Source organism: Schistocerca gregaria, chromosome 6 (assembly GCF_023897955.1).
Source record: "Schistocerca gregaria isolate iqSchGreg1 chromosome 6, iqSchGreg1.2, whole genome shotgun sequence".
Lineage (NCBI taxonomy): Eukaryota > Metazoa > Arthropoda > Insecta > Orthoptera > Acrididae > Schistocerca > Schistocerca gregaria.
The window spans coordinates 71,223,879-71,242,253 of record NC_064925.1 but is presented as its reverse complement, the minus strand read 5'-3'; the positions used below and the strand labels follow the sequence as shown (position 1 = coordinate 71,242,253).

Here is an 18,375-nt window from a genome sequence, read left to right as displayed (position 1 = left end):
TTCTCCCACCCCCTCGAATTTCGAGTCTCAAATTTCAGGTGCGGCTTAGATTCGGGATTCTGATATTCAATCTACCAATGACGTTGCTTTATATTTTATCCACACTGGATAGTTGTGATGACGATGATATGCTAGACTGGTGGAAGCAGTTTATTTCTCAAGTTATCTATTTTAATGAGAAAACAGTTTTGTGTTCCAGCTGCAAATATAGCTAGTGAAAGAAATTTCGGTGAAGCAGGGAACCATATCTTGAACAAATGAAGCAAAGCAGACTTATTCTGAAATGATTCAACGATAGCCTGACAATTCATTGTAACTTCAATGCCAGCAGAAAATAATAATAGGACTTTTTTTTTAATTTCTAGTTTGTTAGGTGGTAACATTTATGTTGGTAATTTTAACACTACAAAAAGGATAGATTCCTACTCACCACATAATGGAAATATTGAGTCACTAACATGAATGATAGAAAGACTGCTAAAGTAGCAAGCTTTTGGCCAGTCTGGCTTCAGCAGCTAGAGACAATAGTCATGTGTGTGTGGGAGTTGGGTTTGCACAAATATTTGTATGTATGCCATCTAATTCAAAAGTAGGCCTTTTGGGCAAAAGCTTCCTTTTTCACCTGTCTTTTTTCCTGTGCCTGTATGTAGTTAAAAATTTCCACACTATGGTGAGTAGCAAGTTATCCTTTTCATAATATAGTCATTATTCCATTATGAACTTTCCACTTTTTGGTAGATAACGTAGTTTTCCATGAAACTTTTAACCGTTTCCAAACTTTTGTTGTTGCCTAAAGTATTTTTTTTTGTCTTATTCATCATAATGGCTTTGCAATTGGACGATATCATGCAATAGTACATGTCACTGAAGTAACTGAGGGTCACAACACACCCCATTGGCTGCTACATCTGCCCTTTCGTTCCCCGCATTACCTGTGTGCCCTGGTACCCAGTCATGTGTGCGCGATGTTTTCTCTCTCGTGTGAATTCATGTGTTTCCTTAGTTGAAAAAGTAATCATCTTGTGTTGAGTTCTGCCTGAAAGCTGTAACGTGTAACGGACTTATTATTATGCCTGTCTGTCTGCAACTCAATGGGTAACCTTTACGGTGAATAACAATCTGATCTATCCCTAATGTTGTTGAATATTTTGCCCGCCGGAGTGGCCGTGCGGTTTTAGGTGCTAGAGTCTGGAGCCGAGCGACCGCTACGGTCGCAGGTTCGAATGCTGCCATGGGCATGGATGTGTGTGATGTCCTTAGGTTAGTTAGGTTTAAGTAGTTCTAAGTTCTAGGGGACTGATGACTTCAGAAGTTACGTCCCATAGTGCTCAGAGCCATTTGAACTATTTTTTGAATATTTTATCTTAACACTCACCTTACCTATGAGAATAATACACGCCAAATTAGTTTTGAGTTTGCTAGAAGACACTGTGAACTATTAAGATTCTGTCAAAGGATAATAGTTTAGCATACTTAAATGTCAATCTGAAGAAAGAATTGCTTAATTGGGAAGGAAGGTTTTTCTAGTTCCATCAACTGACATTAGTACAACATAAATAACACCAGCTCCCTCCCCCTCCCCTGCTCTGCCCTCCCCCCTAAGCCTTGTTCAATCACAGCCTGCCAGCTCCAAATATTCATACTCATGCACACAATACTTGAGAGTGGCACGTTCAAGTGAGTATGAAAGAGCGAAATGCTAAACTCAAAGACCGTTAGTGAAAACGCTCAACCAATGGGTATTAAAATTTAAGCAATTATTCAATATGAGGGTAATCTAAGCAGTTACGCATAAATTGCTAGTGGTTGCTTTTTCTGAGAAGAAAAAAATTGATTCCTATGACAACAATTAGGAATGGTGAAATACCTTAAAGTTTAAAGCTAATTACATCAACCTGTACTGTGATTACTGACTTTTTTCAAGCAACTCCAGCACTATTTTGCTATGCTCTTTCCTGACATTAACACTTCTTCATTCTAATCATCTTACAGCTCTTGTTTATAGGCATAAACTATTTTGAAACATTATTATGCTGATTTAGACCTGCTTGAGATGACAGTCTGGTTTGAAACTAAAAAACACTTTGTGCGAGATTATGTTCAAACTAGCTGTACTTCGAGTCTCACAAAATTAAAAAACACAGTGCATGCAGTAACATCAACACTTCCCTCTTCAAATCTGTAACATAGGATTTGAAGAAGACCAGAAACAAAGAAATTACGAGGATACGTGGTATACGTAGACATACAGGGGAAAAAAATAAACAAGTTGCTGATGAATAAACTTACAATACTGTACAATGAGATGAATAAACTTACAATACTGTACAATGTGATAAAATATCATAGTCATTCTGAAAATACATTCTGAACCTGGAAATGCAGAACAAAATTATATCACATGATAAGCAATTCAGAACGTGCTTGAAATAAAAATCTCCTGTTTTACCCTTTATCCTTGGCATGCACATCAGCTCCATTCTGCAGTAAAAGTTGAACTACACGTCCTCGATTGTAACCAGCAGCTAGGTGGAGGGGTGTTGAACGTCGGCCATCACTGGCATGGCAGTTAACATTTAACGGATTGAGCAATGCTAAAAGTCGATCCTCAGCACCTGAGCGTGCTGCTTCCAGAAGTTCTTCCTTATGGTAGTCTCCCGTGAGTACAGGTCTCGTTGCACTATCAGCAAGCTCCAATGCAGTTTTACCTTCTGTATTACGGATTGAGGCATCTGCCCCATGCTGCAGTAGTGCTGCAATTAAAGGACAATTCTGTGACTTCTCTTCAAATATTCACAGCAAAAACTAAAAATCTGCCAAAACACAAATAACTGAATTCAATATATTTTAATACAGAGTATACATCCTCATTACACTACTAGAGATTAAAGAGCCTCTGAAACTGTACAATATGTCATAGTGCCAATAGGAAATTGTAGTGACACTTCGGTCTTGTTAAAAGGGCAAAAAATAAACAGTTCTTCGTGTAGGGAATGTGAAAAGCGAGTGATGAAAGATGTTTTGTGCATAAAGTGAAACTTCTTGTTACATGAAAAGTGCAAGAAATTTGAAATTCATCAATGATAACTTTTCATGGGCATGCCACGGCTGTTTATGTGATGAAACAGCCAATCTTTTAAGGGCAGTGGATCCAAAAAACGAAATTATAAAGCTACTTGAAAGTGATATTGGAACACTAAAAACAGAACTATTCACTATAAAGAAAGAAAACAATAGATTTATGCACGAAAAGGAGTCCTCTGTGTGTGTGTGTGTGTGTGTGTGTGTGTGTGTGTGTGTGTGTGTGAAATACAAGAAACAGAAAACCAAAATGGTGAAAATACAAGTGCGCCTATGAATACTAAAAACAACAACACATCTAGCATTTCCAATGTCATGACAAGCTCAGCAAGCCAAAAATCTGTAGATAAATATAAATGGAAGACAGTGACATACAATAAAAGAGGGCACCACAGCCATGCAAAGGGACGAAAATGAGTTTCTAATAATTGGTGACTAACAGCTGAAAAATATTGCTGTCCCCAATTGAAAAATTGACATCAGAACGGGAATTACAACAAACAACTCGGCAAGTATTTTAAAAACATGGTAAATTCAAAGCAGACGAATACAAAACAGGATTCTGGAACCAAGAATAATTACAGTGGTGTCTTTATACACATTCGAACAAATTCATTAAGAAGCAGCAGTGACAAAGAAATTTTTAATGAAATAAGAAAAATGATTCATTCGGCAAGAAGTATCTATGCGGGATCCCGGCTGATACTTAGTGGAATCATAAAAAGAAAGTCAGTGGATGGCAAATACATCTCCAAAATAATTTATGCTATCAAAGAACAGTGAGATCGTCTTGGTGTTGTTCTCACAGACCCAAATTTCTGAGAGAAAACTGACTAGGGATGGATGGTATGAATTTAAACAGACAAGGGGTCCGTAACACTCGGCACAATGTTTACAGATGTCTGCAAAATAATTAGAAGACAGGGAAACTAATATGGCCTGATGGGGGTGAAAAACCAATTATTGCAACTGAAAAAGCAAAATATAGGCATTATGCAAAAAAGAAGGGACTACAGAATATGCTTTCAGAATGCAGCCCACAATGTATAAGCCAACAAAAGAAAAGTTATATAAAGTGCTACATCAGAATATTCAATACGTTGGTAACAAGAAACTAGAAGAAGAAGTAATACTAAGTGAACTACAACCACATAATGTGTATCAGTGAACATGGTCTAACTGAAACTCAGATACCTAATTTGAAAATAAAGGACCATATCTTATCCAGTTACTTCTGAAGATCTAAACATAAAGGTGGTGGAGTATATAGAGGGAAACATTCCACGCGGGGAAAATATATCTAAAAACAAAGATGATGTGACTTACCAAACGAAAGCGTTGTTGTTGTGTTACAGTTAAAGGGAACAGGTACCAGGATGGCCCCATCATACGCCAACCTATTTATGGGTCACTTAAAGGGAGCCTTCTTGGTCACCCAGGCCTGCCAACCTAGTTTGGTACAGATTTATTGATGACATCTTCATGATCTGGACTCACAGTGAAGAACAACTCCAGAATTTCCTCTCCAACCTCATCTCCTTTGGTTCCATCAGATTCACCTGGTCCTACTCCAAATACCATGCCACTTTCCTTGACGTTGACCTCCATCTCTCCAATGGCAATCTTCACATGTCCGTCCTCATCAAACACACCAACAACCAACAGTACCTCCATTATGACAGCTGCCACCCATTCCACATCAAACGGTCCCTTCCCTACAGCCTAGATCTTCGTGGCAAACGAATCTGCTCCAGTCCTGAATCACTGAACCATTACACCAACAACCTGAAAACAGCTTTCGCATCCCATAACTACCCTCCCGACCTGGTACAGAAGCAAATAACCAGAGCCACTTCCTCATCCCCTCAAACCCAGAACCTCTCACAGAACCACCCCAAAAGTGCCCCACTTGTGACAGGATACTTCCCGGGACTGGATCAGACTCTGAATGTGGCTCTCCAGCAGGGATACGACTTCCTAAAATCCTGCCCCGAAATGAGATCCATCCTTCATGAAATCCTCCCCACTCCACCAAGAGTGTCTTTCCGCCATCCACCTAACCTTCGTAACCTCTTCGTTCACCCCTATGAAATCCCCAAACCACCTTCCCTACCCTCTGGCTCCTACCCTTGTAACCGCCCCCTGGTGTAAAACCCCATGCACCCTCCGACCACCACCTACTCCAGTACTGTAACCCAGAAGGTGTACACGATCAAAGGCAGAGCTACGTGTGAAAGCACCCACGCGATTTACCAACTGACCTGCCTACACTGTGAGGCTTTCTATGTGGGAATGACCAGCAGCAAACTGTCCATTCACATGAATGGATACAGGCAGACAGTGTTTGTTGGTAATGAGGATCACCCTGTGGCTAAACATGCCTTGGTGCACGGCCAGCACATCTTGGCACATTGTTACACCATCCGGGTTATTTGGATACTTCCCACTAACACCAACCTGTCAGAACTCCGGAGATGGGAACTTGCCCTTCAGTATATCCTCTCTTCTCGTTACCCGCCAGGCCTCAACCTCCGCTAACTTCAAGTTGCCACTGCTCATACCTCACCTGTCATTGAACAACATCTTTGTGTCTGTACTTCCGCCTCGACTGACATCTCTGCCAAACTCTTTGCCTTTACAAATGTCTGCTTGTGTGCGTGTGCGTGAGTGTATACCTGTCCTTTTTTCCCCTTAAGGTAAGTCTTTACGCTCCCGGCATTGGAATGACTCCTTACCCTCTCCCTTAAAACCCACATCCTTTCGTCTTTCCCTCTCCTTCCCTCTTTCCTGACGAAGCAACCGTTGGTTGCGAAAGCTTGACTTTTGTGTGTATAATTGTGTGTCTATCAACCTGCCAGTGCTTTCGTTTGGTAAGTCAATTCAAGTTTTCGCAACCAACGGTTGCTTCTTCAGGAAAGAGGGAAGGAGAGGTAAAGACTATAGGATGTGGGTTTTAAGGGAGTCATTCCAATTCCGGGATTGGTCCAAAAGTACGGAAACACTCTCATAAAATTCAAATGGAGTAGCAAACAAGGAAACAGAGTGCCTACACAGGAGGCACGGGAATGGGGTAACTTTTTAGGCTATGCCATCAACATGGCGGCCATCTTGGATTCAACTCCAAAATTTCAAATGGGAATGCGGTCATGTGACATATCAAACAGATAGAGAATTTCACCAGAAAAACAATGCCGTTGTTATTTTAAACATAGCTTTATTCATTCTTGGGTTATAGCCAGTTACATGTGGCAGCAGTGGGACGCTCGCAGCATGTGTGTTATGTGCCGAAGAGACATTACGCCGATGTTACACAGTCCCGAGAGACGACCAACAGTCATAGGAATGCTCGATATGTTGTCCATTATGTTGGATTGTTAATGCTATCGTCCAAACCCAATCCTGATGAACTTTGACCAACACATCTGGCTGAATTTGACCACACCCATCAACAATGCGCTGCTTTAGATGATGCAAATCCCGTATTTTCACAGAATAAACCAGTGCTTTGACATGACCCCAAAGGTAAAAATCCAAAGGAGTCAAATCTAGTGAACGTGGTGGCCACTCCAAAGCACCCCTATGACAATCCACTTTTGAGGGAACTGCACATCCAGATATGCTCGCACATTGTGCCCATAATGCGGTGGGGCACCAACATGCTGGAAGAATTCCGGAAATGTTCTGTCCTCCATTAACAACGAGGGCAACACTTCTTCACCCAATAACCTCAGATAACTGTTGGCTGTTAACGTACCACCAATAAAAAAGGTCCAACGACTTTGGTACCCCACACACCACACCACACCAGACCATCACTTTTTGTGAGTCGACAGTTTTGGAAGCATCAATCCAGTGCGATATGTGTCGCGCCAGTATCTGTGATTCTGCTTGTTCACTTCACCAGTGATAAAGACATTGGCTTCATCGCTGAACAGTACCTGATAGGGGAAATGTGGGTTTATCTGTAGCTGCTGTATCACCGATTCTGCGAACTGTACCCGATGGTCTAGGTCATCCTCATTCAGGTGTTGGAGCAGCTGAATTTTGTACAGGTGCCATTTGTGCTGCGGCAAAATTCGCAGTATGGAGGTATGGCTAACCCCACATTCTTGTGACAGGCGACGAGTACTCTGACTCTTGCTAAATAATGCCAACACGCTCGCTGTTGTTGCTTCATCGGTGGCGGATTTTGGTCTTCCAGACTTAGGTTTATCTGCGACAGAACCTGTTGCTCGGAATTTGGCCAAAAGCTTGGCAAATGCACTGTGGGTGATTGGCTGTCAGGTTGGATGCCGACTGTGCTTCTTTCTCCTGATATCAAGATAATTTCAATGCGTTCTTCATGTGTTAAAGACATTTTGTATCCTATAAATAAGGAAACAATGATTAAAATGTTAGCATGAGTAAATGATACCTAACAGTTAAACACATGTAACATATCAGGAATGGGATAGCCACTTTGCACCGTTTCAGACTCCATTTTATGACTTCTCAGTGCATAATACTCACGCTGCCGATCGTCCCACTGCTGACGCAAGTAATTTGCCATAACCCGAGAATGAATAAAGCTATGTTTAAATTAACAATGGCATTGTTTTTCTGGTGAAATTCTCTACCTGTTTGATATGTCATGACCACATTCCCATTTGAAATTTTGGAGTTGAATCCAAGATGGCGGCTTTCAAGATAGCCGCCATGTTGATGGCATAGCGTATAAAGTTTCCCCCTTTCCGTTCCTTGTGTGTAGGGACTCTGTTTCTGTGTTTGCTACTCCATTTCGATTTTATCAGGGTGTTTCCGGACTTTTGGACCGGCGGTTGCTTCGTCAGGAAAGAGGGAAGGAGAGGGAAAGATAAAAGGATGTGGGTTTTAAGGGAGAGGGTAAGGAGTCAATCCAAGCGGAAAGACTTACCTTAGGGGAAAAAAAGGATAGGTATACACTCGCACACGTGCACACACACACACACACACACACACACACACACACACACACACACATAACCATCCACACATATACACACACAAGCAGACATATTTAAAGGCAAAGAGTTTGGGCAGAGATGTCAGTCGAGGCGGAAGTGCAGAGGCAAAGATGATGTTGAATGACAGGTGAAGTATGAGTGGCGGCAACTTGAAATTAGCGGGGATTGAGGCCTGGTGGATAATGGGAAGAGAGGATAGATTGAAGGGCAAGTTCCCATCTCCGGAGTTCGGATAGGTTGATGTTAGTGGGAAGTATCCAGATAACCCGGACTGTGTAACACTGTGCCAAGATGTGCTGGCCGTGCACCAAGGCATGTTTAGCCACAGGGTGATCCTCATTACCAACAAACACTGTCTGCCTGTATCCATTCATGTGAATGGACAGTTTGCTGCTGGTCATTCCCACATAGAAAGCCTCACAGTGTAGGCAGGTCAGTTGGTAAATCGCGTGGGTGCTTTCACACGTAGCTCTGCCTTTGATCGTGTACACCTTCTGGGTTACAGTACTGGAGTAGGTGGTGGTCGGAGGGTGCATGGGGTTTTACACCAGGGGGCGGTTACAAGGGTAGGAGCCAGAGGGTAGGGAAGGTGGTTTGGGGATTTCATAGGGGTGAACGAAGAGGTTACGAAGGTTAGGTGGATGGCGGAAAGACACTCTTGGTGGAGTGGGGAGGATTTCATGAAGGATGGATCTCATTTCGGGGCAGGATTTTAGGAAGTCGTATCCCTGCTGAAGAGCCACATTCAGAGTCTGATCCAGTCCCGGGAAGTATCCTGTCACAAGTGGGGCACTTTTGGGGTGGTTCTGTGAGAGGTTCTGGGTTTGAGGGGATGAGGAAGTGGCTCTGGTTATTTGCTTCTGTACCAAGTCGGGAGGGTAGTTGCGGGATGCGAAAGCTGTTTTCAGGATGTTGGTGTAATGGTTCAGGGATTCAGGACTGGAGCAGATTCGTTTGCCCTGAAGGCCTAGGCTGTAGGGAAGGGACCGTTTGATATGGAATGGGTGGCAGCTGTCATAATGGAGGTACTGTTGCTTGTTGGTGGGTTTGAAAAACCCACATTCTTTCATCTTTCCCTCTCCTTCCCTCTTTCCTGAACCGTCGGTTGCGAAAGCTAGAAATTCTGTGTGTTTGTTTGTGTGTTTTATTTATTGTGCCTATCTACCAGCACTTTCCCGCTTGGTAAGTCTTGGAATCTTTGTTTTTAATATGTTTTTCCCATGTGGAAGTTTAAGAAAGAAATTTCCAAAGCGCCCGTAGACAGGCACAATAAAATAACACACAAATACAAAATTACGAGCTTTTGCAACCGGCGGTTGCTTCGTCAGGAAAGAGGGAAGGAGAAGAAAGATGAAAGGAAGTGGGTTTTAAGGGAGAGGGTAAGGATCTCCCAGGATTGGAATGGCTCCTTACCCTCTCCCTTAAAACCCACATCCTTTCATCATTCCTTCTCCTTCCCTCTTTCCTGACGAAGCAACCGCCAGTTGCAAAAGCTCGTAATCTTGTGTGTGTGTGTGTGTGTGTTTGTGTGTTATTTTATTGTGCCTGTCTACCGGCGCTTTCCCCCTTGGTAAGTCTTGAAACTTTGTTATATATAATCAGGAAGGCCCCTAAAGGCTACACACAGTAAAGGCTAGAGAAAGAGACTTTGAAAGTACTGGTGTAGGGACTGATGACTTTATATTGTTTTGTGTGCAGAGATCACCAAGTGGTGAGATCAGCATCTTCTGAAAAAAACGGCCAACCTACTAAAAATGAATATGAACAAAAACATTGTTATATATGGAGACTTCAATATTGACATGGGAAAAGAATCAAAACCACGACCAGATTCTGAAGAATTGTTAATACAATGCAATATGGAGGCAACAATATCTGCACCAACAAGAGTGACTTCTAGAAGTCACACAGTTATTGATATCATTATTAATATCAGTAATTCTGACTGTGAGTCACATGCAGTCCGAACAGAAGTATCTGATAATCGTGGACAGCTGACCTGCTGCTGCAGAAGTAAGGACATAATACCTGTACCAAAAATAAACAACCAAAGAGCATCTAACTTAGTGGGTGAATTGACGTCACTTAGTTCCAGTATGATGGCTGTAGAGGGATTATGGGCAAAGAACCATGTTCTTGAAACCGGTCATAGAAGATGAACTGAGGAACTGGTGATAATGAAATACTGAATCACGTGATAATCTCACCATCAGTGAACAAAATATTAACATCTTTAGAACAATATTAAGCAGGGAAATCTGGAATGAAGCCCTAGATGTGCAGAATGTAAATGAAAAATATTACTCATTTATTACAACAATTAAACACCATTTTAATGCAGCATTCCCCAAAGTAAAGACACAAGAAAAGATGCAGGAGCAGACAAAATGGACTACCAGTGAAATAATAGAACTACGTAGGAAGCTGCAGGATCTGAGATGGAGCTACAAAAGAAGTATAGAAAAACAATACGAGAGGCAAAATCAAGAGCAATGAATGCTACCATAATGCACTCAAGAAACAAGACAAAGGCAGCTTGGAATGCAATTAATGGTGAAAGACAAGAAAAAGCTGGATCAAAGAAACATATCAGGTCAATAAAAATCAACAGAGTGGTTACAAATGGTAGAAGAACAGCTAACATACTCAATGATAACTATATAAATGTGGTAGCGAACTTGGAAAGAAATAGTCCATAAAGGAAAGTTACAGAGTTATCACAAAAATCAAGCAGAACCATATTCTTGAAACCAGTCATGGGAGATGAACTGAAGAACACTACACAGAAATAGAAGTCAGCTGGTGGTGATGAAATTGAATCATTTAATAAAGCAAGTAAGTGAGCAAATAATCTCACCATTGTTGGACATAGCAAACAGCTATTTCCAAGATGGCATTTTTCCAGAACACTCAATATAAGCAGCGTGGTACCAGTATACAAGGAAGGGGATAAGGACAACCCAAACAACTTCAAGTCAGTTTCACTGGTATCAGGTTTCTCAAAAATCCTTCAAATGCTTATGTATAATAGCTTAGTTGATTATATGGACAAATACTACATTCTCATACCATCACAGCACCGTCGCATTTGGCAGTCAGACAGAATACACTATACAGTCCTTGGATGAAAAACAAGTTGTATCTGCAGTGTTTCTGAATCTTTGTTTTGTTTGTCGTATGCAGCCAAATCAAAACTATAGAACACAAAGACAAAGATGAGTTAAAAAATGACTAAATCAATCCCAATTAACAGAAGAGAAGACAGCTAAAAACGGACCTGGAGAAAGGGCTATATATAAAATACACTATACAGAAACAAAGGTCCAGAACTAAAAATTAAATGACCTTCGGCATATTGCTTCAACAGATAAAAAGTAAGACACAGTCGACAGCCCATGCGTCATTTGCTAAAACCGCCAATAGCTCAGATGGCAAACCCAAGGGGAATGTAAATGGTTAAAAAATGAACATTCCGTCAGGAAATGGCAGACAGTTAAAACTTGGGCGCAATGTGTACAATGTGGTGAGGGGGCACCACTTAACAAATGATGATGGCTAAAAAGGCCGTGCCCACTATGCAACCTAGTTAAAATGACCTCCTCCCGGCAGGAGGCCGAGATGAGGTCATCCAAGCCACTGGGAGAGGCTTAGTAATCTGGAGCTTATGCACATGAAGGGGTGACCACTGGCAATGCCAAAGTGACATCATCTCCTGACAGACAGCAACACAGAGATCATCAGAAGGAATATAGGAACTGGTGGGCTGAGGTATGAGGACTGCTGCCTTGGTAGCAGCATCAGCAGCCTCATTTCCTGGTAGACTGACATGACCAGGAATCCACATAAACATCACAGTGGCTCCTTCAAGAATGAGCAAGTAACAGTTTTCCTGAACACATTGCACTAAGGGATGGACAGTGTACAGCACACAGAGATATTGAAGAGTGCTGAGAGGGTGAGCAACTAATGTAATTAAAAGCCTGTGTCACCGTACGTACCCCGTGGCCTGATACAGGGCGAAGAGCTCAGCTGTAAATACTGAGCAGTGTGCCGGAAGCCAATACCGAAAAACGTCGGTGCCAATAACGAAAGCACACCCAACATCACAGTCGTTCGAAAGAAATCCGCGTCCACAAAGGTAATATGACCAAGTTCCATGACAAGGTCATGAAACTGAAGGCGATAGAGCAAGGCTGGAGCAGTGTCCTTAGGAAGCAAACAAAGGCCAAGGTGAACACGGGCTGCACCACAAAGCCAACGTGGTTAAGTATTCACACCCACTGGTAAAGTAGCAGGTAGTTTGAAGTTAAGCTGCCAGATCTAGTGCCTAAAGCAGACTCCAGGAGGTAACAGAGAAGAGGGAAGCGCCCCATACTGGCGACCAAAGGAGTCATTGATGAAGGAGGCATAAGGAGGGTGGCCACGCACTGCAGACAAACAGCATGCATACCTGCTGAGGACAAAGTCACGGAGGTAGGAGAATGGTAGTTCAGTGCCTTTAGCATATAGACTCTCAAGTGGACTAGTGTAAAAGGTGCCAGCGACCAAATGGATGCCACGATGGCGGCCAGTGTTGAGACAGCGTAAGAGGGATGGGTGTGCATATGCATAAACAAAGCAACCTCACTCAGTCTAATTTCGAACAGACAAGGGACCAGTACAAACAGAGGAGGGTGAGTTGATCTGCACACCAGGAAATATGAGAGTAATCAAAAAAGTAAGGTCTCCTATTTTTTTATAAGTACACAGACCTGTTTATTTCTACAATGGTTTACATCAGTTTACAGCTTGAACACTTAGCTATTTTTCGACACAATCACCATTTCTGTCGATGCATTTTTGTAGACACTGTGGCACTTTTTGTATGCCCATGTCATAAAAGCTCACCACCATGTTGTTCAGAAAGTTATGAACCTCTAAGTTTCACTTCGTCGCCGGAGCTGAATCGCTTTCCGGCCAAATGTTCTTTTAACCTAGGGAACAGGTCAGGACTGGGCATCAAGTCAGGACTGTGGGGTGGGTGGGTGATTATGATCCACTGAAACTGTTGCAGGAGAGCAACGATTTGTCGAGTGATGTGTGGGCGAGCGTTGTCATGGAGAATATGTACGCCCTTGCTTAACATTCCTCTTCTCTGGTTCTGAATTGCCCATTTGAGTTTTTTCAGAGTCTCACAGTACCTGTCAGCGTTAATTGTGGCCCCAGCGATTCAGCTCCGACGATGAGGTGAAAGAAGAGGTTCGTAACTTTCTGAACAGCATCATTGCGAATGTTCCATTGGAGGAGAGTCATGATGAGGAAGAAGGGGTGTCACCTTGGGGGCTGTCGTGTGCCAGTCTGTGAAGACTTGCTGCTACAGGGCACAGAAGCAGGAGGATCCTGCTCCATGAGGTCCACAGAAGCATCAGCTTCCTTGTGCTAACGGTCTGCGGAGTCCAACGCAGAAAAATGGTTAGTGGTGCACACTGGAGACACGAAGGCCAGCTGGGCAAAGGTATCAAGTGGTGACACCATCGAAGAGGATCTCCGCGTCGGTGAAGGAAAAGACCACTTGCCTTTGTTGTACTTTCTCGAGCCTTCCCTGGTAGCAGAGGAAGACACAGGTGTTGGTTGGCTGGAGGGACGTAGGAAGTCTTCATGGGAGTACTCCTTCTATCCATTCCAACCTGCTGGTTGTTTAACTGGTGCCTTTGTCCCTTGAGGTGAGTGTGTGGTGGCTTGTTGCACAGCTGGACGAGGGGACAGTGATGCTAACGTGACACAGGGTGATTTTACAAACTCAGAGCTGAATTTGAGGTTGCATGTCTGCGTGGCCATGTCCTTCATGCAGTGAGAGGTACCAAGAACAAAGCCTTAAGTGCCAGACAGTAGAACACAGGGTTTGTGGCTAGCCAATAACTTGCGAGCGACCAGGTAAGGCACTTTTTCCTTTACCCCGATCTGCTGGACAGCCTGCTCATAAAGATACATGGGACAATCTCAAGAGGAGGTAGCATGGCTGCCATTGCAGTTGATACAGCAGGGAGAAGGAGGTGGGCAATCACCCTGATGCGCATCCCTACCAAAGATTATGCATTTGGCTGGATGTTGACAAGATGTTCTAATGTGGTAGAAATGATGACACTGGTAGCAGCACATCGGGTTCTGAATGTATGGTTGGACTGTGATAATTTCATAGCCTGCTTTAACCTTGGAGAGAAGCATCATTCTATCAAAGCTGAGAAAAAGAGTGTGTGTGGGTGCTAAGGAGAAACCTACCTTTCTCATCACCCGATGAATGGCAATGACACCCTGATCAGAGAGGTATGATTGGATTTCGATCTCAGTCAGACCGTCAAGCAGCCTAGTATAAATAACACCAAGGGAAGAATTCAAAGTTCTACGGGTCTCAACACGAACAGGATAGCTGTGGAGAAGTGAGGTAGCAAGCAGTTGAGAATCAGAAGTGGTCTCCAAAAGCGAAGTGCCATTCTGTAAATGGGAACAGCAATACCTTTCTGAATAATAATGGATTTACTGTTGCGAAGTACTGACCGTGTTCAGAATACGAAACCATGAGGAACTGTGGCGCAGCTGGAAGGGCCTTTGAATTGTTAGCCTCATTCCATTTACATTTCATAGACATTGATTGTCAAGATGACTGGCTCATTGCGAGAAAATCCCCCATGATTGCCAGCACCTCTGATAGCACACTCCTCCCAAATGGGGACTCCCTTCACAAGGGGGTGCACTCATCTAATGTGACTGTTCACACCTCAGGTCACACCTCCCAAACACCTGACAGAGAGATCAATTGGAAATTTGGGTAGGTAGCAGCTCAGGCAGTCACCCCTCCCTGGGCCTGTCCCGTATCAGAGGGTATGTGCGAACTCTACTTGTTGACCCGGGACAGGGAATTACGCGTTACCCAGTCACTTGTTACATGTCAGACGTGTGGGCCGGCCTTCAGGAACGCACAGGGAGGAAGAAGAAAAAGAGGAATCTCAAACTCTGAAGTGGAAGAAAGATGGGAGAAGGGAAACAAAGAAATGAAAAGGGAATGAAAAACAGTGGTGAGACTATTCTTATGTCTGTGATGCAAAATGAGGAGCATTCCCAATAACACCCCAGACGTGTTTGCCAAAGGAGGGGAAAAAAGAATAGCAAGAGGATAGATTCACAGCACGGAAGGGAAAAGATGCTGCAAAGGCCGGGGCCCCGTGGTAGCCAAGCACAAACCTGCTGAAGAGTGGCGAGCCCCCTGAGGGTTTTCTGGATCTCTCCACAGCATTCGAAACTATTGACTATGAAATACTGATAAGAAAATTGGAAAAATGTGGTATTTGAGGGCAAGCACATAAGTGGATAGAATCATACCTATGCAACAGGAAGCAATATGTATCAATAGGGGGTGCATATCAGTCAGAATCCAAAAGCATCTAATATGGAGTGTTGCAGGGATCGGTAATGGAGCCATTGCTGTTTAACCCATCTGCTAACGACACAGGTGTTGAAAAGAAAGAGAAGAAAATACTGTATGCAGATGACATGACATTACTGAACAATGACGAAACTGTGGCACAGCATGAGAGAAGAGTATACATATCAGCAAACACCACAGCTCAATGGCTCCAGGAAAATGGACTTGCTATAAACCTGAAGAAAGACTATGTATGCAGTGTTCAGAAATAAAGAGAAGGCTATGCACATGGGCTTTTAGAGGTGGATGAAACGAGACTAAAACAAGCGTAATCTACTAATTGTTATGTATTATTGTGGATAACAACCTGAAATGGAAACAAAATATTAATTCTGTCTGTAAGAAACTCATCTCCGTCATACTTTTAATGAGGCAGCTAGCACAGTATGCACACAAACAGCTTCTGTACACAGTATTCCATGGACTCTTTGAACTACACCTGCGGTATGGAATGGTAGTGTGGGGAAACGCAAACATCAAAAGCGTGTTCACATTAAAAAAAAAGAGAGGTCAGAACCATATTGAGAAGAAAGACTTCTGAAACATGCAGAAACTGCTTCAAAAGACTAGGCATCGTAACTTTTCCCTACTTGTACATATATAAAACTATACTATATGTCACAAAAAATAGTGCAGAGTGGACTACAAATGCTAGTGTACACACTCACAACAAACGTAGGAAGAATGACATACAAAGCATGCCCCACTGACTGACAATGCTTGATAAAGGATCCCAGTACTCAGGTGTTAAATTACTAAGAAAAGTCTGTCTAAAAACTGCAGGACAATGTACATGACACTAAGTTTTCAAAGAATCTTAAAGACTATTTGGTGGAAAGGAATTTTGCAGTGTTGATGAGTACTGTCCACGTTAAATTTGTAAATATTGTTAATTACAATCAATGACATTAGGATAGTAAGGAAGTATGTGATAAAGAAGGTTTCTTTATTTTTGACATCTCCGATATTACATGTATTTCACTGTACACCATGTAATCCTACAGGATCAAATAAAATTCAACTTAATTCAATCTATGGGATTCATAGAATGAAAACGAATATGTTAAGAGTTTTATAACGCACCGACGGAATAAGCATTACTTTTACTCCGTACGACAACTGACTGTCTATTTCAACAAATACTATCACACAAATGTTAATATTTTCTTGTAAAATATACACATTTCTTGACACAGTAGTATTTAAATAAAAGGGCACCCAGGTCACTCATAGTGTATTTACAAAACAATTCTTTGGCTCAGCACACTTTTACACAGACCAATGATAGAGGGCCTAGCCCCACATAGGCATTAGGCATAAATACTGGACCCGTTCCACAGTGAATTCAGCCTCTGGGAGCACATGATGGTGGGTGTGAGTTGCGTAATCAAAATATCGTGCAAGTATGATGCAGGTTACTGGCAGAAGACCCGATTTTCTAAGATGACATTTTGAATCATATTTCAATTTCAGTACAGCAAATTAAAAGACAAAGAAGAAAGAAAGAAAGATAATTAGGATGTAATGCCCTGTTATTAACAATGGTGCACATGCCTGAACTGGACTATGGTGTAGAAGGAACCTGACCATAGCCTTTTCAAATAACTCATCCTACCACATGCCGTGTGTGATTTATGGAAATTAAAGAAAACATAAATCTGAATGGTCAAACACGAATACAAGCCAAACTCCTCTTGAATGGGAATCGAGGGCTTAAACATTGTCAACTCTCACTCAATATTGATAACATTTATTTAGTTTACAGCAAAATACATATTTCTTAGAAATCTATGAAGAACAAGTTGAAGTGCTCAGAGGAGAAACTTCATACATCTATGTGCAAATAAAATTATGAATATATCTCAAATTCTAGAAACAAATCCACAGCCGTTTGCAATATAACTAAAAGGGAAGTGAAGGTTCTTAATATTTTGTGGGTTGTCAGTTTAGCTTTCCATTCAGCATTTGCCTTTTAACTCATCTTTCCAAAAAGTTATGTACACTAATCTTCTGTATAATTACAAGCAGAAGATTTATACTGATATTTCTGACTATTTTATGATATGGCACTTATAAAGCAAAAAAGGTTTTACAAACTTCAATTTGGAGATACAGATTGTTAAATAACAAGCTGAATTCCAAATGACTACTGTATTTGTAAATTCTGTATAGACATTCAAATTCACAAAAAAACTTACCAATACAGACATCCACTTTTCCCTTAATTGCTGCCTCATGAAGAGGAGTGTAATTCCAGTTGTCTCGTGTATTTGGATTTGCACCTGCTTCTAACAACAGTCTCACGACATCAGCATGTCCAAATGAGCATGCATTATGCAAAGGATGGAGGCCACCATCATCACGTGCTTGTATGGATGCTCCGGCAGCCAATAAGAACTCCACCACATCTCGGCGACCATAGCCTAAGCAAGTTTGTTTCACATGAACGTCAATAAAGTAGTAACATCACAAAGATACAATGTAACTCAGCAGGCACATATGAAAAAGTGAAAGAGGGGATGAGAAGGGTATAATGACATTATTCTAATGATGAAATTATTAATATTTTTGAGCAAAACAGCCATAATTTCTTAAACTGGTGTGTTACTAATAGTCTAATCTCCAGAAAAAAGATGAATGCATATATAGTATAATGAAAACCAGCTGAAAGCTCCGCCCTCATACAAGATCTATGAAAAGCTTCCTTGTATACACCAATTTCTGAATATTGCAAAATTTTATTTCCTATATTAAGAAAAAGTAACTGGATCTTCATAATGTGGCATCATCCCTATGAAACAGAACTCAAATCTTTTGTAGGTTCCTGAACACCTTCTCCCCCCCCCCCCCCCC

The 18,375-nt window shown here is 42.0% G+C and overlaps 1 protein-coding gene across 2 annotated transcripts in view; it reads right to left on the bottom strand.

Annotated features, from left to right (window-relative positions):
- LOC126279045 (poly [ADP-ribose] polymerase tankyrase) overlaps positions 1-18,375 on the bottom strand; it is a 287,326-nt gene that overhangs the window by 228,818 nt on the left and 40,133 nt on the right. For both annotated transcript variants that reach the window (XM_049979452.1, XM_049979451.1), the window contains exons 2-3: positions 17,721-17,945; positions 2,450-2,753 (exon numbers count right to left, since the gene is read on the bottom strand). In XM_049979452.1, coding sequence (XP_049835409.1) covers positions 2,450-2,753; positions 17,721-17,945 — 529 coding nt within the window. The remainder of the gene's footprint in view (positions 1-2,449; positions 2,754-17,720; positions 17,946-18,375) is intronic.